Source organism: Equus caballus, chromosome 23 (genome assembly GCF_041296265.1).
Source record: "Equus caballus isolate H_3958 breed thoroughbred chromosome 23, TB-T2T, whole genome shotgun sequence".
Taxonomy (NCBI): Eukaryota; Metazoa; Chordata; class Mammalia; order Perissodactyla; family Equidae; genus Equus; species Equus caballus.
The window spans coordinates 49,888,750-49,913,585 of NC_091706.1; the positions used below are offsets into that span (position 1 = coordinate 49,888,750).

Below are 24,836 nucleotides of genomic sequence, written 5' to 3' on the forward strand. Positions count from 1 at the left end.
TTCAAGTGGAGTTAGAGTAGGCAGTTGGAGATTCAAGTCTGCACCTAAGGGTAGAGGAAAGGGCTAGAGATAGAAATGTGGGAGTATGTGGGAGTCATCAGTGTAGAGTTGAGATGTAAAACCATGGGACTGAGTGAGGTCACTTAGGGCAGTGGTCCTTATTCCTGGGTGCACAGAATCACCTAAGGAGCTTTTAAAAAATAGTGATGCTTGAACATTACCTGAAACCAATTTAATCAGAATCTCTAGATCATCACTATTTAAAAAAAACTCCGAAAGCAATTCCTAAGTGTCAGCCAGGGTTGATAACAACTGACCTAGGCATTGAGGACTGAAATTGTCCATTATCCATTGGGTTTGGCCATGTAGAGGACCTTGAAAAATGATTTTAGCATAATAGTGGGGAGGGAAAACTGACTGGATGAGGTTATAGAGTGAATAGGAAATGAGGAAGTAGAGATCGTGATTATAGGCAACTTTTTCAAGGAATATCACTGAAAAAGGAAGGTGAAAAATGGAGCAGTAGCTATAGGGTAATTTTGTTTTAGAGCGAATTTACCTTGATATTTAGCATTTCAACATTTACACCCTAAAATGTAAGTGGTAGAAATAGTAAAAGTGAATGTGGGTTACCAGTGTAAGAACTTCTTAAAAATAAAGCTTTCCTGCTATACTTTTCAAGAATGTATTTTGTAGTTGTAGAACTAGGGATCAAGTAATTATTTTTTTTCATTTTTTAATTTTATATAGTGTCGTGTCTTCCCTGATTTAGCTACAAAGCAATACATTTAAAATGTCTTTTGTTTCTTTAAGGCTGATAAAGAATTTGTATGGTCTTTGTGGAAACGGCTCCAGGTGACACACCCAGATCTCACACAAGCGGTCAGTTTGGTTGTGGAAAGGTGAGCTCCCAAGTTATTTTTTCATGAGTATTTGGTTTGTTGAATTTGTTTCTCTTCATTATTAAAATTAAAACCTGGCGTTAATCCCATGAAGAGATTCATTTGACTTCCAAATGAATGTGAGCATGGTATAATTATTGGATTTATTTCAAGGGGTGTGAATTCACCAAGTACAAATAGGCCATATCTTCTGCTCATATTCTGATGTATTTGGGAAGTTTCCAGGTAAGATATAAAACTGTGACTTAGACACTGTGTGTGTGCCTTGAGCTATTATAGCTCAACTTTAAAAATTGGAGAAGTCCTTGTTGTTTGACTTCTTACTCCGAGACTGCCTCTGTTGGCAACTTCCTAGACATGGCTTAATTTTCCCCTAAGATAATTGTAACGTGTACTTGAAAGCCTAGGATGACCTTGCCAGAGTAGAATAAGTGTTCTGGAATAGGTTGAGGGATTTCACTTATCACTCTGTATTACCCTGTAGGGAATGCCCAGTCATTTAGCTATAGGTTATGGAACCTCTCCTTGGTCATTAGAAACAGTGGAGTGATGCTGGTTACTCCTTATCAAACATTAGGTATACAGTGGTCCCATGACACTTAGCACAGCAATTAAAGCACTTGCTTTCCTATTAAATGGATTTCATTACATTTCCTAAATGAGAAGCTAAGCATATGGATGTCTTTTCCTTTTTCTTTATTGGAATCATGATTATATAATATGAATATCATTTTTCTGATCACTTGAACTATATTTACCTTTGGAGTGTCTAGCCCTGGGATCATTCCAGTATTGTCTGGAATTTGACTTTTTAAAATCTGGGGTATACATACCTATGTCTAACTTTACCATCCTTGGTTATTGTGAATTCTTAAAATAGTATAATCAGTTTCTCCTCCTGTTGCTTGTGTGTTTAATTTGTCAATCAGTTTTTCCCTTTTGATGATCAGAATTAAGTCTTTTGTTGAAGTACCCTGTTAATCAAATGATCCTGATTGAGGATCATCTCAATCATCCTTGAGATGAAATGGGGTCACTCTCAGTCTCACTCTGTTTTTTCACAGAATATGCCTTCCAGAAGATATAGTCTTGGGACTTCAGTTGTCATTTCTGTGATTCTTTCTTTATCCCCCTCTCCTTTTATTTTTATATATTTTGCAACTTTCTAATTTATTTTTTTAAACTTTCTAAAGCTATCTTTAATTTTCACTTTTCTCTTGGTTGAGACAGAAGCAAATATTAAACTATCATAGATCATTTTTCTCATTCTTTGTTTTCTATTTTTCACATTTTATAATATATATCTTCATATAAAAGTATATATATACAATTTGTAAATAAATGTACATATATTGGGGGTGGGTACTCAAAAGCCTTTTGCTGATAAAATATATAATGGAAAATTTTGAAGATTACTGCTTTACAGCTATGATTCTCAGAATTTTAGTGTGCATAAGATATACTTGGAGAATTTATTAAAATGTAGATCTCTGAGACTTTTCTCTGACCTACTAAATCTCTAGGGATGAGGTCCAGGAGTCTTTTTCGAATAAACTTTCCAGGCATTCTGATGTTGTAGTCAATAGATCACACTATGAGATACCTTGGAATTTGAGTTGACTTTTGAAATTGGAAACTTATGAGTGGCATTTATAGTTTTACAATTACGTAAATATTTATTTTGTAGAGAACCATCTAGTATGTTTGGACCTTTTGAGAGGGAGAAATGGTATGCTATTCAATCTATATTTGTCAAAAAAGAATATTCTCAGTATCAAAGTCAAATATAGACTGTCTTTCTGTATAGTCCATTAGTTACCCAAATGATGCTATATTTAAGTCTGTATAGTATTTGTTCCTTGGTCTTCCTGGACAACCTTTTTTAACCTGTGGAACTTCTAATTGCCCTTCATTTCTGCTTTTCTTATTGTAAAGATGTCTGTGTTGACATTTGTATAATGGCCAAAGACATTCTTCCTTGGGCCCTTGGAAGATGGTATGAATTTAGACCAACTGCTGTTTAAACCTACTCATAGCTGTCATCCCAGGATTTCTTTTCATGGTACTCTTGAACTAGTTCCATAGTTTCTATGATCCTACATCTTCCTTTTTCTTTTTGTTGGATTATGTTTTCAAAATTTTTTCTCAGAAAAGATACACAAGTGGTTCTACTTTCTAACTTCTTACATGCCTGAAACTGTCTTTCTTTTGTTCTTGTGCTTGATTGATACTTTAGCTTAACGTAAAATTTTACGTCCATGTAATTTCCCTCAGACTTTTGACAGTATAGCTCTGTTATCTTCTTTTAGCCTGTGGTGGTGCTACCAAGTGTATGTGATCCCAGTGCAAGTGTGATTCTTATTTCTTTGTAGGTAGCTTGCTTGACACTTTTAGGACTTTCTCTTTATATGTGATATTGTAAAATTTCAACATCATCTATCAACTTGAGTCTTTTAAAAATTCAACCTCAGCCTCTGTTGGGCCCTTTCAGTCTCCAGACTTAAGATTTTCTTTGGATTAAGGAAATATTCTTCTGTTATATTTTTTCTTCATTGTCTGTGTTCTTTTTTGCAGCACTCTATTAGAGGGTGGATCTTGGGGATTTGGCCTTCTATTCTCTCATATTTTCCATCTTTTTATTCTGTCTCCTGAATGGCCTTCTTACTTTTTCTTCCATCAGTGAATAGATTTTTTTTTGCATTTGCCCTATTTTGTTATTTGGATTAATTTTAGAAATCAAATTTTTACTTCTAAGAAATTTCTTGTTTGATTTTTCCTTTTTCCTACCAGTCTTCTTTAAAAGAATAACTTTTTAATCTTTCTGATGATAATTTTTAGGTTCTTTTCTGTTTCTTGTATTATCTTTGTTTTCTGTTGGGTAATCTCTATTTGTTCTTAGTCCTTTTCTTTAATGATGATGGTTTTCTTCAAGTGCATGATGATCCTCCACTAATTGTTTGTATTTCAATGAAGTTCTATGTTGCTTAATATAGATAAGTTGCTTATGATGGGTTGGCTTTGCATTTTTCTATACCTGTTTACTAGAAGGCTTCTCCTCTGAATGGAAAGATTGACTGTAGGCTTTTTGTAAGGGGTCGGGGAGGGGACTATTGACAAGCTTTCCTGAAGGATGTATGGCAGATGGGTTTCACTGTAGAGAATGAGAGTTAGGCTCTTTAGTCAGTCCCTTTTCTGATTGTATTATTTGCCCCAATGAGCATAGTAGGGACCTTGTGAGGCAAATGGTTGTTTTGAAAGTAGTCTTCAGCCATTTGCTGTAGGCAAATGCTGTTCTGAACATAGATGAGTGAGAAGCCCAGCTTTTTGGTAAATGGTTCTTTAATTAGTGATCTTGATTTCTGTGGGCTTCAGCTCTCTGTGCTTACTAATTGGGTATTTATAGCCTCTCTGGGCCTCTTCCAGAAAAAACAGCTTTCTCTTCCACTATAGACACTATTTGGCTTGTGGATTATGATTTTTCTCAGGGTTTGTCTCTGTCTTTCAGATATTTGTCAAGTTTGTGGTCCATTTTGGATCACTTTTTTTCTTTTCCATGCTGATAGGGGTTTATTCAGGGTGGTATGATTTGGAGATGTCAGTGTCACATTGTCAGTTCATCATCTTCAAGAAGGAGTTATAATATTTTTAGGAGTTACAATGTATTCTGTTATTTTTATATAACGTATTTATGTTTAACCAGTGTCTTGTTGTACATTAAGGTTATTTAAAAAAAATTGTATAATGATGCTGCAATGAATGGCCTTATGGATGAAGCTTTGCCTGCATCATTGGTTTCAACCAGTGGTGCTACTGACTTAGTGGACAGAGGCTGGAATTACTAAACCTTGTGAAATGAATAGGATAATCCTACTCAATTAAAGACTTATACCCTCCAAATGCCATTAGTAGCCTTTTGGAAAATGCTGAACTTATCCATAATTCTTTATTTTTTGACTTTTTGGTACTTTAGTATATGTCTTTATAAGTTTTTTGGTAGGATGTCTATATGCATATGTTTCTGTGCATGTATTTTAATTTTTATTACGAAAAATTTTAATTAGTTGCAAAGCCAGACAGAATGCATTAATGAACTCCCATGTTTACTCATGACTCAGCTTGAACAATTATCAACACATGACCAATCTTGTTTCATCTATAACCTTCTACTGCTTTTTGCTCCTCTGCTCCGTCTACCATCATCCGTCTACGTTAGTTGTCCTTTAGGATATCCTATATTCTGAATTCATTTGATTCAAAATGGATTATTTTGAAGCAAATCCCAGACATGATGTTATTTTACCTGCGGTTACATTAGTGTTTATAGTCAATTCTTGTTATTCATAGCAGTGATGTTCTATAAAGTCATTGCAAGCACTGAATTCGCAAACACTGAACCATTGCTCCTTGGGGTATAAAGGATTAGGTTTCTGTGAGCCTCTGGTCACAACATTTTTGTCAACTTATACTCTTGCTATTTGTGTGTTTCTATTTAAAGACATCTTTTAAAATATATATTGTTGATTCATTACTGTTGAACTCATGACCAGTAGTACTATAACTCACTTCTGAACAAAGCTTATCTAACATGCTCTTTTCTCCGTAAGGCACATCACAGCTTTCTTGCACTTAGGAACACTAGACAGCACTTCAGGCACTTCGCTTGATGATCCTTTTAAACAGTGAGATCATCAACAAAAGCGCAAAAATGTGAAAAACATGGCACTAAATAGACCATGAGAAGAACACTTGTTTATAGTGAGAGCTGAAACAAAAAGGCAGAGCGTCCCTAGTTTGACCTCAGCTGGGAACATGTTGTTTGGGTGACTTATATTTTTCACCACTTCGTGCATGCATGCCTGCAAAGGACTGAAAAGTGCCACAGGTATTGATTTTAGGCTTACAAGTAGGTTTTAGTGAGTAGGCAAGTTCACAAATTCTGAATCCATGAATGAGGATTGACTCTCTCTCTAAAAGATGACGGCTGTTTTTAACGTAACCATGATATCTTTTTCATACTTAGAATTCTTTAATTATTCCCTCATATAGTCACATATCCAGTCAGTTTTCAGATTCCTCCAATTGTCTTATAACTTTTTTAAAAAGTTTGTTTGTTCCTATGAGGACTCAAACATAGTCTACCCACTGAATATATAGGTTTCTTCTCCTCCTCTTTTGTGTTTCTCTTTTTCTTTGCAATTTATTTTTGAATAAATTCAGTTATTTATCCTGTGGAGTTTCTACATTCTGGATTTTTCTGGTTTTAATCCTCTGTCCTATAGTTACCATAAACTTGTAATTAGACCTAGAGGCTTATTCAGATTCAGGTTTGATGTTTTGGCAAAAAAAATCTTCTTCAGTGTTAGTATGTAATTCTTATCACATCACATCAGGAGGCACATACAGTGTCTTATCCACATTTCTTTTTTGTGATGTTAAGGTTGATCAATAGGTTATGTCTCTTTAATCTAGAATAACCTATACTCTTTTTTTTTAATGGCATTGTCTAACTAAACAAACATGGTTGTTAGTTGTCCTTTAGATATCCTATATTCTGAATTCATTTGACTGCTTCCTTGTGTTGTCATTTTAACTTTTCCTCTTTAATATAAACTGGAAGGTAGATCTAAACCTTGATTATATTGAGGTTCAACCTTTTTGGCACAAATACTTCAAAGGTTGTGCCATATACGTTATAGCATATCATATCAAGAGGCACCTGCTGTTTGATTGTGCCACTTTCAGGAGTGACAATATTTATCAGTGCATTCGGGTAATGACAGTCTAACCCCTCCATTATAAAATTGTATTTTTACCCTTAGGACCAACAAGTAATCCAGCAAATAAATGTAATAATTGGTACCATGCAAGTGTTCACTTCTCCATCAACATTTCACCTAATAATTTTAGTGTACATTGATTATCTTTATCTGAATTATTTTATTAGGGGTTAAAAATTGTGATTTTATAATTTTGTCATTTTTTCTATTTTTATTAACTGGAATTCTTTCTAGAACACTTTCTGTGACTTTAAAAAAAAGTTAATTTTTTGATTAGGTAATATTGTCATATGGTTCAACATTTTAAAATTATTGAAGAATATACAATGAAGAGTCTCCCTCTTACCTCTGTCTCCAGCTGCCTCATTTCCTTCCTCACAGACAAATAATGATAATCATATATTTATGTCTTTGTCCATTTTGAGTTAACTTTTGTATATGGTGTGAATTAAGGGTCCAGATTCGTTCTTTTGCATATCCACTTGTCCCAGCACCTTTTGAAAAAACTATTTCTCCCCTTTGGATGGTCTTAGCACTCTTGTTGAAAATAGATTGACCATAGGCATATGAGCTTATTTCTGAACTCTTAAGTCTATTCCATTGATCTATATGTCTGTCCTTGTCCTGGTATCATACTGTTTTGATGGATGTTGTTTTGTACTAAGTTTTGAAATCTAAGTATGAGTACTGCGACTTTGTTCTTAGTTTTCAAGATTATTTTGGCTATTCTGGGTCCCTTACAATTCCATATAAATTTTAGAATCAGCTTGTCAATTTCTACAAAGAAGTCATCTGGGATTCTGACAGAGATTGTATTGAATCTGTAGATCGGTTTGGGAGTATTGCCATCTTGCTGTTAAGTCTTCTATGTCATGAATGTGGGATGTTTTTCCAAATGTTTAGATCTTTAAAAATTTTTTTCAATGATATTTTATAGTTTTCAGAGTTTATGTTTTACACTTTTTTAGATAAATTTCTTCCTAAGTATTTTGTTCTTTCTGATTATATTGTAAATGGAATTGGTTTCTTAAATTTATTTTTAGATTGTTCAGTGTAAGGGTGTAGATTACAGTTCATTTTTACATATTGATCTCTTATTCTACAAATGTGCTGAACATGTTTATTCTCATTCTTTTTGTGGATTCCTTAGGATTTTCTACATACAAGATCATGTCATCTGAAAATATAGATAGTTTTGCTTCTTCCATCCCAAGCTCAGTGCCTTTTCTTTCTTTCTCTTGCCTACTTGCCCTGGCTGGAGCTTCAGTACATTGCTGAATAGAATTGGTCAGAGCGGACATCTTTGTTTTATTCCTGATAACAGGGAGAAAGCATCTAGTCCTTCATACCAAGTATAATGTTATCTGTGGGTTTTTCATAGATGTCCTTTAGCAGATTTAGAAAGTTCCTTTCTATTCTATTCTATTGTTATTTAGTGTTTTTTTTTAATTACAAAAGATAGTTGGGTTTTGTCAAATATATTTTCTCTGTCTGTTGAGATGATCATGTGATTTTTGTTTTCTATTCTATTGGTATGATGTATTACATTAATTGATTTTTAGATATTACACCAACCTTGCATTCCTGGGATAAATTCCACTTGGTCAGGATCTATAATTCTTTTAATATGTTGTTGGATTTGGTTTGTTAGTATTTTCTTGAGGATTTTTGCATTTATATTCAAAAGAGGTGTTAGTCTGTAGTTTCCTTTTTTGTGATGTCTTTGTCTGTTTTTTGTATCAGGGTAATACTGGCCTTATAAAGTGGGTTGAAGAATGTTTTCTTTTCTTCTAGTTTTTGGGAAGAATTTTTGAAGAATTGGTATTGATTCTTCCTTAAATCTTTGGTAGAAATCAGTGGTGAACATATCCAGGCCTGGGCTTTTCTTTGTGGATATATATATATTTTTATTATTAATTGAATTTCTTCACTTGGGATAGGTCAATTCAGGTTTTCTGTCTTTTCTTGAGTCAGTTTTGGTACTTGTGTCTTTCTAGGAGTTTGTCCCTTTCTCCTAACATACCTAATTCAGTGGTGTATAATTTTTCATAGTATTCCTTATAATCTTTTTTGGTTTTATTAGGTTGTTAGTAATATGCCCTTTTTTTATTTCTGATTCTGGTAATTTGAGACCTCTCTCTTTTTATCGTGGTCAAATCTAGCTTGTCAGTTTTGTTGATCTTTTCAAAGAACCAGCTTTTGATTTCATTAATTTTCTGTTGTTTTTCTATTCTCTATTTCATCAGTTTCTTCTCTAATCTTTATTATTCTTCTCTCCGGCTTGCTTTAGGTTTAGTTTGCTCTTAGTTTTCAGTGTATTATGGTGGAACATTAGGTTCTTGACTTCAGACCTTTCTTCTTCCTTAATGTAGGTATTTATAGCTATAAATTTTCTTCTAAGCACTGCTTTAACTTCATCCCATACATTTTGATATTTTGTGTCTTCGTTTTCACTCATATCAAAGTATTTTCTGATTTTTCTTTTGACTTCCTCTTTGATCCATTGTTTATTTAGGAGTGTGTTGTTTAATTTCCACGTATTAGTGAGTTTCTCAATTTTTTCCCATATGCTTTCCAATTTTATTCTGTTGTGTTCAGAGATCATACTTTGTATTATTGCTATCCTTTTACATTTATTCAGGTTTTAAAAAATGGTCTAGCATATGATCTATCCTGGGAATGTTCCATGGGCACTTTATATATATTTATTCTGTTGTTTTTGAGTATGTTAATGATGTGTGTTAGATCTAGTTTGTTTATAGGGTTGTTTAGGTCTTTTATTTCCTTGTTGATCTTCTGTCTAGTTCTTCTATCCATTATGGAAAGTGGGTGTATTAGTCAGAATTTCCTAGAGAAACAGAACCAAAATGTTCTGTTTGAGTATATATATAAAAAGAGACTCATTATAAAGAATTAGCTTGTGTGATTATGGAGACTGGCAAGTCCAGATCTACACTGTGGGCTGGCAGGTTCAAGACCCAAGAAAGCTGATGGTGCAGATGAAGTTTGAAGACAGTCTGCTGGAAAGTTTCCTGTTCAGGGAAGTTGGTCTTTTGTTCTATTCAGGCCTCAACTGATTGGATGAGGCCTGCCCACATTATGGAGGGCATTCTGCTTCTTTAGAGTTCACCAGTGTAAATCTTAATCTCATCTGAAAACACCCTCCAAGTTGATACATAAAATTAACCATCACACTGGGATATTGAAGTCTCTAACTATTATAACTGAATTGTCCATTTCTCCTTTCATTTCTGTCATTTTTGCTTCATGTGTTTTGGTCCTCCATTATTAGGTGCATATATGTTTATAATTGTTATGTCTTCCTGATGGATTGACTCTATTATTGTTATAAAATGTACCTGTTTTTCCCTAGTGACTTTTTTGTTTAAATTTACTTTGTCTGATATTAGTATAGTTACTCCAGCTTTCTTGTGGTTGCTATTTGCATTTGCCTTTTCCATCATTTACTTTCATTATGTCTTTGAATCTCAAGTGTGTTTTATGTAGACAGCATATTTTTGGATCATGTTTTCTTATCCAGTCTGACAATTTCTGCCTTTTCTTATAGATTGGCACCTGAGCTAACAACTGTTGCCAATCTTCTTCTTTATTTTTGCTTTTTTTTCCTCCCTAAATCCCCCCAGTACATAGCTGTATATTTTAGTTGTGGGTCCTTCTAGTTGTGGCATGTGGGATGCTGCCTCAGCATGGCCTGGCAAGCAGTGCCATGTCTGTGCCCAGGATCTGAACTGGCGAAACCCTGGGCTGCCAAAGTGGAGTGCTCGAACTTAACCACTTGGCCATGGGGCCGGCCTCCAATCTCTGCCTTTTGATTGGTATGTTTAATCTATTTGCATTTAATGTTATTGTTGATATAGTGGAATTCGTCTCTGCCATTTCCCTTTTTCTTTTCTATCTCTCTCATGTCTTTTTTTGTTCCTGCATTCCTCCTTTAGTAATTTCTTTGGCATTAAGTGAATATTTTCTAATGTAGCATTTTAATTTCTTTAATGATTTTTTTCACTACAGTTGTGCATTGCTTAATGATGGGGATATTTTCTGAGAAGTGTGTTGTTAAGCGATTTCATCACTGTGCAAACGTCATACAGTGTACTTACACAAATCTACATGATATAGCTTACTACACACTTAGGCTATATGGTACAAATCTTATGGGATTAGTCATATGTGTGGTCTGCTATTGACTGAAATGTCATCGTGTGGCACAACTATATGTTTTTTGAATTTTTTTTTGGTGGTTGCTCTAGGGTTTACTACATGTATCTTAAAAGAATCAGCTTCAGATTTGTCCAAGCTTAATTCCAGTGACATATAGAAACTTTACTGAAATATAGCTATATTCTCTTTTATCCTTTTTTGTGGTATTATCGTTATACATATTATGTCTATTACTGTTAGAAACACAGCAATGCATTGTTATAATTATTGCTTTATTATCTGTAGTCGTTTCCTTAGCTCAGTGAAACTTTGCTAACATCCACCTCATTTGTGCTGTTATTGACAGTTATATTACACTTCACATTTTTTATGTTTTGAGCCCATCAATACATTATATACATATTGTTTTATGCAATTACTTCTCAAATCAGGTAGGAGAAGAAAGTAGAAAAAACATGCTTTTAAACTGCCTTTTGTTATAATTACATAATTACCTTTACCAGTGCTCTTTGTTTTTTTGTGTGTGTGTGGATTCAAATTCCTGTCTGTGGCCGCTTGTTTTTTTTGTAATTTCTATCTTTTTTTTTAAATTTTCTCTGTTTGTTTCAACATTATCATTGTTTGTCTTTACTTTTTTAACCATAGTTTCCTTTAGTTTTGTGAACATATTTATAATGGCTATTTTGACGTCTTTTTTGATAAATCCAACATGTAGTTACTCTCTCAGGCGGTTTCTGTTGCCTGCTTTTTTTCTTGGTGTATGGTTCATTTTTTTCCTGTTTCTTTGCATGACTTGTAATTTTTTTGTTGGAAAGTAGACATTTGAGATATTATAATTGTAGCAAATCTGGCTACTAGTTTTCCCCACCCCTCTTCCCCAGGCTTGTTAATATTTGCTTGTTGATTTGATTGGTGGTTGGCTGGATTATTTTAAAGTCTATTTCCCCTCCCACAGTGTGAAGCCTCTGATGTTGCTCCTCAGGAAGGTGCAGCTTTGGGTATGCCTGTGGTCACCCTTGGATGATAGTGATTTTAGTAGGGCTGTCTTCTTCTCTTTCCTTGAGCCGTTAAACTTTACTACCTGGAGGCTGATTGCTCAATTATTTTCAACACTGCCCTAGGGCATAAATTGCTCTACAAACTAATTCAATCAAATTGTGTCTCCTTTTAAGTTTCTGAGTCAGTGTTTGATATTTTTTCCAGCCCTAGAAGGGCTTCTTCCAGGTATCTTATCCCTCATATCTCTCCTGCAAACTAGCTGACCTACAGTTTAGTCTGTATCTTGAATCTCCTCCTAATTGCCTTTCATCACAGCCTACACTGTTCTTGAGAGCACCTCTAGGCTTGAGCTTCTTCACATTGTATTTCAAATGAAGTCACTTCCCTTTGGGAAGAGATTGGGACCTCTGTGTTTTACATCTTACTTCTCCAGTCCCTCCCCCATCATCAGCTAAAATCTGAGTGAGACCTCCAGAGCTGTGGGTGGGGACAATATCATGCTTCTCTCTGACTGACACCCCACTCTGGGAGATGATTGCTTGGTGGAGTGGAGGCAGCAGGCTTAGGTCCTCTTGGCTTGCCTCTCCTGGTGTGGAACTATTGTGTCATAAGGTAGGGCAAGGGAGTTAGGGTCTCCAGTATTCTCAATGGTCTATGCGCAAGGTAGAACCTTGATTCCATAAATGGGGGTTGGGCAGAAGAATGGCATCTCCACCTCTGAACAATGCTTGCCTAGGAGTTGGCCTCAGCAGCAGTTAGCTGGGGGCAGGATGGGAAACGCTGATATCTTGCTTCTCCTGGGAAATCCCCTCCAACTGAGAACTTGGGGGAGATGGAACCCTGCGTTCTTTGCTGCAGCAATCTAGAGTGGACTGTTCCAGCTGGAAAGGTGCAGGGAGGGAATGCACTTGGTTCAGGTACCATAAATGCTTGCCTTTCTTGCTGGATTTTTGTAGATTTTGTTGAATAGGTATTTCTTCATTTGCTGTTTTCCCCTAGGACCATTTACAGAGGCTTTAATGGTGGTTTTTTTTTTTTTTTTTTTTTTGTAGTGTTCAGAAGTTTCTCTGGGGAGTGGGTCAGCAGAGCTCCTCACACTGTCATGTCAGAAGTTGATGTCCCAGTCCTTGTTATTGTAAGCTGCTAAGTTTTGGGGTATTTTGTTTTCTAGCAATAGATGATTTATACACTGGATCAAAAGATATATATACTTGTAATTGTGATAGGTACTGCCAAATTGTTGTGCCAATTTCTACTTCCATTAAGCAATGTAGGAAGGTACTTATTTTCCCTGCACTGGCCATTTCATTGTTTTCAAGCTTTTGTATCGTATCTGAAAGGTGAAAAATGGTAATTTGAAATAGTTTTCACTTGCATTTTTCTTATTAAGCATAATCTAAGAGCTATTTTATATCCTTTTCTGGGACTTTTTCTTTTATGTATCTTTCTATATCCATTGCCTGTGGCATTTCTAATTCATATCCTATGGTGCCCTTCAAATTAAGTACATTATCTATAGACCTTATTGGCTTCTTCTTTGAGTTTTTTAATTACCTAACTTTTTCACTACCACAAGCATGCCATTTTCTTCCTTTTCTCGAAATTTCACATCTTGAGGGTAATCTTTGATACCTTTTGGTCTCTTTTTGAACAGAAAATCAATTCCCAAGTTCAGTCACTTTCTCTTTTGCACTGTCACTCAAATCCAGTAATTTCTCTGTGTCTTTAACTTCCAAACCCTCTACTAGGCTCTTAGTATCTCAGCTCTGAACATTTTATTGATTTCTTTTTCAAACACCAGTTCTGTTTCACATTTTCACTTTCAGACAAAGCAAGACATAAGGCACCAAAGAAAATGATTTATAAAATTAGGGTAAAATTAACCAGTGAAAATTCTAGGACCTTTTTAATGGATTTCTAGAGGAAACTTAATTACCTTTAGGTATAGATGCATAGGGGATAACAAATGTTGTAAAGAAACTGGACTGTGAGATTCACAAACGCATGGCCATCATCAAAACAGATGATGTCTCCACTACATTTACTCATTCAACAAATATCAGTTGAGTGTTATCTGAGTGTCAGATACTGAGCTGAAAGTTAGAGAAAGATAGTTCTGCTTAGCTGTTAAAGAGTACCTTCCAGTTAGAAAGACATTTGTAGAAAGAGACAATTTGTAATAGACAATTTGTACTGTGATAAGTATATTTATATTAATGTAATTATTTTTTTCCTCGATTTCTGGAAAAATGTAAAAAGGGTTTTCGCTAATTTTATTTTAAATAGAATTTTATGTTACTGAAAATAAAATTTTGATTTCCCTAATAGAATAATAGCATGCAAATAGAAAACATTTATATATATTGTATTTTCTTTATGAATTTGTTTGTAGAAGATATTCTTTTCTATGATTTATAGATATTTGAGATTACCTGTCATTTTATGAGTTTATTATGAACTGCTGCTGCCAAAAGTACATTTTGGATATCTCATTTGTTGTTTATTAGCCCTATAAATTCACTTTCCTTGCTATTATATGTAAACTCTCACTTGAGAATATTATTAGTGTCATAAGAGTACAACCACTGTATTTTATTTTTGAATGCATAAGGAAACATTAACACAGAAGAAACAGTAACATGGAGTTTCATAGAATATCAGTACATCAGGAACTATAGGAACTTGAATTGTTCAACTCTCTTTGGATAACTAAAAATGTTTTATTGCCAAAGTCCATTACCTTTGCCCTAGGCACACATTTTATCTTGAATTTAAAGTCAATAATACATTATTTTTTTCTATTAAGAACATTATTTTGAGTTTGGAGTAGGAAAGCAGAAACTGCTGTTATTTTGCTTGGTAAAATTGTAAATAATTTTATCCAACAAGGTACAATTCTGAATTTTCTGCAGCTCTGCCTTAAGGTACTGCAGATCATGATCCACCTACAATGACAAAGAATCCCAGGAAGTGACTTACTTTGTTTCCTTGCTGCTACTAATCCATTCCGAGTTGGGCTATAACTTGATCTATTTTTCTCACTCTTTTTTTTTTTAACCTGTGCAAATAGTTCTATTCTCTTTTTGTTTTTGTATTATGTACTTTCTCTTCTTTCTCTTCTGTTACTTGACATTTATTTAAATGTCATAGGGCAGTGATCTAAGTACAGTTTGTAGACCTGTGTTGGTAGAAACAGTAAGGAACATGTGCCAGAATGTAATTCACACTTATGCTTTCTTTATTGAGAAAGCTTTTTGCTTATCTTGCCTTATTTCATAGCAGACCAGTAATTAGCAATTCACAGTCCTGCATTTTGAGTAGCACTGCCTTAAGTTTCTGTACTGTGATGTGTACCACCTTCACCAGAGATACTCTAAGCTCTGTGAGTGGAACAGAGGAAAGTATGAAGAGAACCAGAATAGTAGGTGTCAAGGAATCACCAACAATTCTTGAGGCCATCATTAAACATACAATATAATGGATTTTATGTACTTATGAGCTTCAGGTCTCTTTTGGGTGATATTACTAATTCCTTTTCCATGTGGATGTTTCCCTGAGTTGCTGAATTTGCTTTACTTCTTACTGCCCCAGAGGATGGATGGAGGGAGGTGGTTTGGTGGGCAGGATGACCTGTAGATCATGGGACATAGAACAATTACCTTAAGTGAGTCTACCAGAAACATTTCTAATTGTGTGGGGTAAAGTTCTCTTTTTTCATTTTGGTTTCAATGGATTGAGTGACTTCTCACACTGATTATTGATTTGAAGTTAAATCAGAGGATATTAACAAATACTTATGTAGATTCTGGTTTGGGTAATATCTTGAGATACTAATGCATTTGTTTTATTCTCTTTATAATTATACCCTCTTTTCCCCCATTTTCAGAAATTATTCCAGAGAGAAGAGCATAATAAAGCATATATAAGTTGGTGTTAATTGTGTTCTTGTGATTCATTAAATATCATTAAGCAAATCATACATAGAGATCTCTTCTGCTCACGTGGGTCTGTAGCTTCTTGAATACTGCTTTAACAACATTTATATTTCACTACAATATTTATATGTGTCAGTCCTTTGCCTTTGCCATTGAACATTGTGAGGATAAAGACCATATTATCATGTTTTCATAGTGCTTAACATAGTCCTTGAATTAGTGCATAAAGGCACTGAATAAGTGAATGAATGGGCAAGTAAATGAATGATATTAAACTATAAGGCAAGGGAAACTAATGTCTTGAACATAAGAATAAATAAGTTTACTTGTATGTTAAGAGGGTAATGTTAGGCAATAGTTTAAGAAGGTCCGCAAATTTGTTTTGTTTGTTGCACCCAGTAAATTAACTGCATAATTCAATAAATATTTAAAAAAGAGTAATGTTGATTTATTGGAAGGATTTTTCATTCTTTCACATAAAACATGTTAGCTTTGATTTAATAAGCATAAGACCAAGTCTTGGAATTGACATCAGTATTTATGAAAGTCTGTATTTTTATTTATGTCTTTAAGTTCTACTGGACTGAAAGTGTAGATTCTTAGAAAATTTTCCAAGTAAGTTTTCTTAAAATAATTAATTGACTATTTAATCACAGCTACCATCAAAGAGAGAATATCACATCATTAGTTCATGTAAAAAGAAATTTTGAAACTGTGACTGTAGAAATTTGGGTTAAATATGATGGATTGATCATAAGTATTTATCTCTACTTCCTCCTGAAATCTCACTAAAATGACTGTGAAGGATTTTTAAAAATGTGTAAGTGCCTTTGGATAAAGAGAACAGGAGAAAAGATGATAATGGGCAAGGGATGTTATTAAATTTTTGAATGATATAAAGTGAATTGATAAGTGGTAGCTGACTAAGCAAAATGGAGAAAGGTGAAATCCATAGTATCTAGAAAGTCTTAGGAATAGGTTACAACAATGACATCTGATGGTTGGAGGGACAGATGATGCTAAAAAATAGGAAAATTGAATTAAAGTCTATATAAAGAGAACATAGACTTCCCAGTCTTCCTCTCATCGAGGCAGGAGACAAGAGTTTTATTCTCTTGAGAAATCAAAACAAGTAGCCTCTGAACCTAGGGACATCAGACATATCAAAGTACAGGGGTTAGGGTTATGCTGAAAACTGGATAAATAAATGCAAGGCAGTTCTTCTGAACACTCACTGAATTGTTCAGCTCCAAGATTGCTGGAGGCTGTGCGTTGTCCTATCTAGACAGAAGACTGAAGAATTCTCTGGAGAAACTGAGCCATTCTGAGAGAAAGTAGAGAGATACTAACATTTAAGGGTCTTCTAACAAAATGACAGGTACCGATAGAGATGATCTCCTGTTGGCAAGCTGCCCCTCCCCCAGGCCAAGAAAGCCAAGAACAATCTTTTTTCATGCCTCTTTCTTTTTGATGAAGGATCATGAGACATTTGAAGAAAATCTCCAACATAAAAGACAGGAAACCAAAAGTAACAGAAAAATGAAACTCAGAGAAACAGAGACAATGCAGAAGAAAACAAACATTTCTCAGTTCTTACTACTTACCTTACAAAATAAAATAGCTCCAAATCCGTTCCTGTGAGCATTAGATTCAAGGGATATCTATATTGGGAGGAGATGGGTAAGAAGTAAAAAGATTGTGTCTCAAATTACAAATTCAAGATATAGAATAAGAGAGGATTGACATCAGCAAGATCACAGAATAGAAAGGCCCAGCTCTTGTTCCCTCACAGAAACGTTGATTAATGATACTCAGATCGAAATACTTTTATGAGAAGTCTAGATTCCAGTTAAGTCGCAGTACCCAAGACAAGTACAAAACCAAGGTAAGAAGAGCAATTTCAGTTTACTCCGTACCAACAAATTGCCTCAAGCCACAACTTGTTCCCCAGGGTAGGTAGGGGTGAGGAAGACACAGTGGAGCATCCCTCAAACATCCTTGGCCTTTTGGTACACTGAGGGACTAGATTCTGTCTCATCTCAGAATGCTGACAGAACCAGCATATTTTAGACACCTGGGACAGCTAAGAACAAAGGAAGAGGGGCAAGCAGCTTGTTGTTACCTGGCACAGCTCTGTGAGATTTGGAGAAGGCACAGAAACAGGCTTCTCCCCTAGAAGGCAGCGAGCCGAGTGAGCAGGCTTCCAAAATCCTGCCCTTTCACTGTGCCACCTGAGGGGTCAGTTTCTGTCTCACCTCACCAGGAGTGCTAATAGAACTGGCATACCTTGGTAGGGGCAGCTAAAAACTAAGGAAAAGTGTGGGTGTTTGCTGTTTGAGAGGGTCCCAGAATCTCTAGACGGGCTTATTGGGGAGTGTCTTGCCCTGTCAAAGCCAGTTTATAAAGCCTGGGGGAGGTGGCTGTTTCCTCAAATGCACAGAAATAAACACACAGCTATAAGGAACATAAAAAAACAGGGAAACACTAAACAATCAAAGGAACAAAATAAGTCTCTAGTAACCTACCCTAAAGAAATGGACATTGATGAATGGCCTGACAAAGAATTCAAAATAATCATCTTTAAGAAGCTCACTGAGTTATAAGAGAACACAGGTAGGCAATTAAAGGAAGTCAGGAAAACAATACATGAAAAAATAATCAACAAAAAGAGATTATAAAAAACAGCGAAACGAACTCTGGAGCTGAAGAATAAAATAATGATTGAAAAATTCAATAGCAGACTTGATCAAGCAGATGAAAGAATCAGCAAATTCAAAGACAAGTCATTTGAAGTTATTTAGTCAGAAGAGCCAAAAGAAAAAAGAATGAAGAAAGCCTAAGGGACTTATAGGACAACATTAGTGATTAATATGCATTATGGGAATCCCAGAAAGAAAAGAAGGAGAGAAAGGTGCAGAAAGCTTATTTAAAGAAATAATGGCCTACAACTTCCCAAATCTGGGTAGGGAAATGGACATCCAGATTGATGAAGCTCAAAAGGCCCCAAATAGGATGAACCTAAAGAATTCTACACAAAGTATAAGCAAATTGTTAAAAGTAAAAGACAAAGAGAGAATTTTGAAAGCAGCAAGAGAAAAGTGACTAGTCATATACAAGGGAGTCCCCGTAAGACTATAAGCAGATTTCTCAGCAGAAACCTTACAGACCAAAAGGGAGTGGAATGATATATTCAAAGTTCGGAAAGAAAAAACCTGCCAATGAAGAGTACTATACCTGGCAACGCTATCCTTCAAAAATCAAGGAGAGATAAAGACTTTCCCAGATAAACAAAAGTTAGGGGAATGCGTAACACTGGAACTGCTTTACAAGAAATGCTAAAGGAAGTTCTTCAAGTTGAATCAAAAGGATGCTAAAAAGTAAAACAAAAGCACATAATAGTATAACATTCACTGCTAAAAACTATATGGACAAATTCAGAATACTGTAATACTGTAATGGTGGTGTATAAATCACTTTTAATTCTGGTATAAAGATTAAAAGAAAATTATTAAGAATAACTGTAACTGCAAAAATAGGTTTATGGATATACAATTTAAAAATCATAAATTGTGACATCAATAACATATGGTGTGGGTGAGGAGAAGTAAATGTAGTTATGGTATGTGACTGAATTTAAGTTTTTATCAGCTTATAACAGAGTGTTATAACTTAAGATGTTTTATGTTGGCCTCCTGGTAATGGGAAAGAAAATACCTACAGTAGATACTCAGAGGAAAAATAGAAAGGAATTAAAGCACATCACTACAAAAAACTAACAATTACAAAGGAAGATAGCAAGAGAAGAGGGACTAAATAATTAAAGACAGACAGAAAACAGTTTTAAAAAATGGCAATAGTAAGTCCTTACCTATCAATAATTACTTTAATTGTAAATATGTTACACTCTCCAATCAAAAGACCTAGAGTGGCTGAATGAATAAAACGTATCAGACAAAATGTATTTTGCCAAAACTGTCACAAGAGACAGAGAAAGTCATTATATAATGACAGAAGAGTCATTTATCAAGAAGATATAATAATCATAACAATATATGCCATTAACATTGGAGCACCTAAATATATAAAGGAACATTGATAGATCTGAAGATAGAAATAGATAGCAATACAGTAATAGTAGGAGGATTCAATAACCCACTTTCAATATTGGCTAGAATATCTAGATAGAACATTAATAAAGAAACAGTGGGCTTTATCAACACTATTGACCAAATGGACCTAACAGAGAGACAAAACATTCCACCCAACAGCAGCAGAATACACATTCTTCTCAAGTGCCTATGGAACATTTCCAGGATAGATCACATGTTAGGTAACAAAACAAGTCTTAACAAATATAAGAAAATTGAAATCATACCAAGAATCTTTTCCAATGACAATGGAGTGAAACTAGAAATCAACGGGAGAAAGAAAACTGGAAAATTCATGTGTGTGTGGAAATTAAACAACACACTCTTGAACAACCAATGGATTAAGAAGAAATCAAAAGGGAAATAAAAAATCTTGAGACAAATGAAAATGAAAACACAACATACTAAAACCTATGGGATGCAGCAAAAGCCGTATTAGGAGGGAATTTTATAGTGATAAAGACTTATGTTAAAAAGAAGAAACTCTCAAAAAAACTGCCTAAGTTTACACCTCAAGGAACTTGAGAAAGAAGAACAAACTAAGCCTAGGGTTAGTAGAAGGGAGGCAATAAAGATAGAGCAGAAATAAGAAATACAGATCGGAAAAACAATAGGAAAAAATCAACAGAAGTAAGAGTTGAAAAAAATCAATGAAACTAGGAGTTGGTTTTTTTAAAAGATCAACAAAATTGTCAACCTTTAGCTAGAGTAACTAAGAAAAAGAAAAGGCTCAAATAAATAAAATCAGAAATGAAGAATAGACATTACAACTGATACCACAGAAACACAAAGGATCATAAGAGATTACTATGAACAAATATATGCCAAATGTATAAATTCCTAGAAACAGACAACTTGCCAAGAGTGAATAATGAAGAAATAGAAAATCTGTAAAACCTATAATGAGAAGGTAGATTGAATCAGTAATCAAAACCTTCCAGTGATGAAAATCACAGGAGGAAATGCCTTAACTGGTGAAGTCTACCAAACGTTTAAGGAAGAATTAACACCAGTACTTCTTAAACTCTTCCAAAAATTTAAAACGAGGAAACATATGTAAACTCATTTTATGAGGCCAGCATTACCCTGATACCAAAGCCAGAAAAGGACAGTATAAGAAAAGAAAACTGCAAACCAATAACCTTGGTGAAAATAGATGCAAAAACTCTCAATGAAATATTAGCAACCCAAATTCAACAGCACTTGAAAAAGATCATACACCATGATCACGTAGGATTTATCCCTGAAATGCAAGGATGGTTCAACATATGCAAATCAATAAATGTGACACACCATTAACACAATGAAGGATAAAAATCACATCATCATTTAAATTGATGCAGAAAAAGCATTTGAGGAAATTCAACACCATTTCGTGATAAAATCTCTCAACAAACTAGGTATAGATGGAATTTACCTCAGCATAATAAAGATCATATATAAAAGGCCCATAGCTAACAAGTAATACTTAATGGTGAAAAACTGAAAGCTTTTCCTTTAAGAGCAGGAACAAGGCAAAGTTGCCCACTCTCTGTACTTCTATTCAACACAGTATTGGAAGTCCTAGCCAGAGCAGTTAGGCAAGCGAAGGAAAGAAAAGGCATCAAATTGCGGGGCTAGCCCCATGGTGTAGTGGCTAAGGTCAACACAGTCTGCTTTGGTGGCCCAGGTTTGCAGGTTTGGATCCTGGGTGTGAACCTGCACCACTTGTCGGCCAAGATGTGGCAGTGACTCACAAATAAAGTGGTGGAAGATGGGCAAAAAAGAGGAAGATCGGCAATGGATATTAGGTCAGGGCTAATATTCCTAAGGAAAAAAAAAAAAAAAGGCGTCAAATTGGACAGGAAGAAAATTGTTTCTAGACATGAAGTAATCTACATGTAGAAAACGCTAAAGACTCAACAGAAAAACTGTTAGAATAAACAAATTCAGTAAAGTTGCAGGATAGACATTCAGTACATGAACTCAGTTGCATTTCTATGTACTAACAAAGAACAACCCTAAAAGGAAATTAAGAAAACAGCTCTGCTTACAATGTATTTAAAAAAATAAATACTTAGGAATGAACCTAACAAAGGAGGTAAAAGATTTGTACACTGAAAACTATAAAACATCTATGAAATAAAGAGACACAAGTAAATGGAAAGACATCTCGTGTTTGTGGATTGGAAAACTTGTTAAAATGTCTGTACTCATAGCGATATACAAATTTAGTGCAGTTTCTATCAAAATCCCAATGGCATTTTTCACAGGAATAGAATAATCCCTAAAGTTTACATGGAACCACAAGAGACCCTGAATGTCCAAGCAATCTTGAGGAGGAGGAACAAAGCTGGAGGCATCATGCCTCCTGATTTCAAAATTTAATACAAAGTGACAGTAATCAAAATAGTATGGTACCGGCATAAAAATAGATGTATAGACCAATGGAAGAGAGTAGAAAGCCGAGAAATAAATCCATGCATATATGGTCAAGTGATTTTTGACAATAGTGCCAAGAATACACAATGGGTAAAGGATAGTCTCTTCAACAAAGGGTGGTGGCAAAATTGGATATCACGTGCAAAAGAGTGGTATTGGAAGCCTTTCTTTTTTTCGCTATTTTACTGAGGCCACATTGTTTTATAACATTGTGTAAATTTCAGGTGTACATCATTATATTTCAGCTTCTATATAGACTGCATTGGGTTCACCACCAGATGTGTAGTTTCCATCCATCACCATATATGCATGCCCCTTTACCTGTTTTGCCCTCCTCCCACTCCCTTCCCCTCTGGCAACCACCAATCTGTTCTCCTTATCTATTTGTTTGTTTATCTTCCACATACAAGTGAAATCATACTGTATTTGTCTTTCTCTGTCTGAGTTATTTCACTTAGCATAATACCCTCAAGGTCCATCCTTGTTGTTGCAAATGGCATGATTTCATCTTTTTTTAAGTGGCTGAGTAGTATTCCACTGTATATATGTACCACATCTGTTTTATCCATTTGTCTGTTGATGGATGCTTAGGTTGCATCCAAGTCTTGGCTATTGTTAATAATGCTGCAGTTAACATAGAGATGCACATATCTTTTTGAATTAGGGCTTTCATGTTCTTTGGATAAATACCCAGAAGTGGAATGGCTGGATCATATGGTATTTCTATTTTTAATTTTTTGAGAAATCTCCCTACTGTTTTTCATAGTGGCTGTACTAGTTTGCATTCCCACCAGCAGTGTATGAGGGTTCCCTTTTCTCCATATTCTCTCTAAAAGTTATTTCTTATCTTTTTAATAAAAATAGCCATTCTGATTTGTGGGAAGTGATATCTCATTACAGTTTTGATTTGGATTTCCCTAATAATTAGTGATGTTGAACATCTTTTCATGTACCTGTTGGCCATCTGTAAATCTTTGGGAAAATGTCTGTTCATATCTCTGCCCATTTTTTTCATCAGGTGGTTCATTTTTTTGTCGTTGAGTTGTATGAGTTCTTTATACATTTTGGAAATTAACCCCTTATCGGACATGTGATTTGCACATATTTTCTCCCAGTTGGTGGGTTGTCTTTTCATTTTGTTGCTGGTTTTCTTCGCTGTGCAGAAGCTTTTTAGTCTGATTTAGTTCCATTTGTTTATTTTTTCTTTTGTCCTCCTTGCCTGAGGAGATGTGATATTCAAAAAGATACTGCTAAGACCAAAGTCAAAGAGTGTACTGCCTATGTTTTATTCTAGGAGTTTTATGGTTTCAGGTCTTACATTCAAGCCTTTAATCCATTTTGAGTTAATTTTCGTGCATGGTGTAAGATAAGGGCCTACTTTCATTCTTTTGCATGTGTCTGTCCAGTTTTCCCAAAACCATTTATTGAAGAGACTTTCTTTTCTCCATTGTATGTTCTTGTCTCGTTTTTAAAAAATTAGCTATCCTGGAACCCTTTCTTATACTGTACACAAAAATCAACTCAAAATGAATTAAAGATTGAAATTTAAGACCAGAAACTATAAAACCTCTGAAAGAAAACACAAGAGAAAAGTTTTATGACATTGGTCTTGGAAATGATTTCTTTGATATGACACCAAAAGCACAAGCAACAAGGTAAAATAGACAAGTGGGACCACCTCAAAATAAAAAACGTCTGTACAGCAAAGGAAACAGGCAGAGTGAAAAAGCTACCTATGGAATGTGAGAAAATATTTGCAAACCGTATGTCGGATAATGGATTAATATCCAAAATGAATAAGGAGCATCTACAATTCAATAGCAAAAAAACAAATAACCTGATTTAAAAATGAGTAAAAGACTTGAGTAGACATTTTGTCAAAGAAGGCATACAAACGGCCAAAAGGTATTTGAAAATATGCTCAACATCGCCAATCATGAGGGAAGTGCAAATAAAAAACACAATTACATATCACCTAAGATCTGTCAGGATGGCTATTAGTAAAAAAAAAAAAAAATTTAAGCCAAAAATAACAAGTGTTGGCAAGGATGTGGAGAATTGGAATGCTTGCACAATGTTGATGGGAATGTAAAATGGTGCAGCCATTCTAGAAAACTATGGAGTCTCCTTAAGAAATTAGAAAGAAAACTTCTATATAATTCAGCAATCCCACTTCTAGGTATATATCCGAAGGAAACAAAATCATGATCTCGAAGAGAGGTCTGCACTCCCATATTCGCTGCAACATTATTCACAATGGCCAAGACACAGGAACAACATAAATGTTTATTGATGGATGAAGAAAATGTGATATATATATGCAATGGATTATTATTCAACCTTAAAGCAGAAGAAGATCCTGCTATATGCAGCAACGTGGATGAACCTGGAGGACATTGTGCTAAGTGAAATAAACTAGTCACAGATGGACAAATACTGCACGACTCCACTTACATGAAATATCTAGAATAGTCA

The 24,836-nt window shown here is 34.8% G+C and overlaps 1 protein-coding gene across 6 annotated transcripts in view; it reads left to right on the top strand.

The window, feature by feature from the left end:
• CNTLN (centlein) overlaps positions 1-24,836 on the top strand; it is a 321,096-nt gene that overhangs the window by 6,591 nt on the left and 289,669 nt on the right. For all 6 annotated transcript variants that reach the window (XR_011431201.1, XM_070248231.1, XM_070248227.1 and 3 more), the window contains exon 2: positions 814-902. Coding sequence is in view for 5 of the 6 variants with exons in the window: in XM_070248231.1 (XP_070104332.1) it covers positions 814-902 (89 nt within the window). In the remaining variant the exon portion in view is untranslated. The remainder of the gene's footprint in view (positions 1-813; positions 903-24,836) is intronic.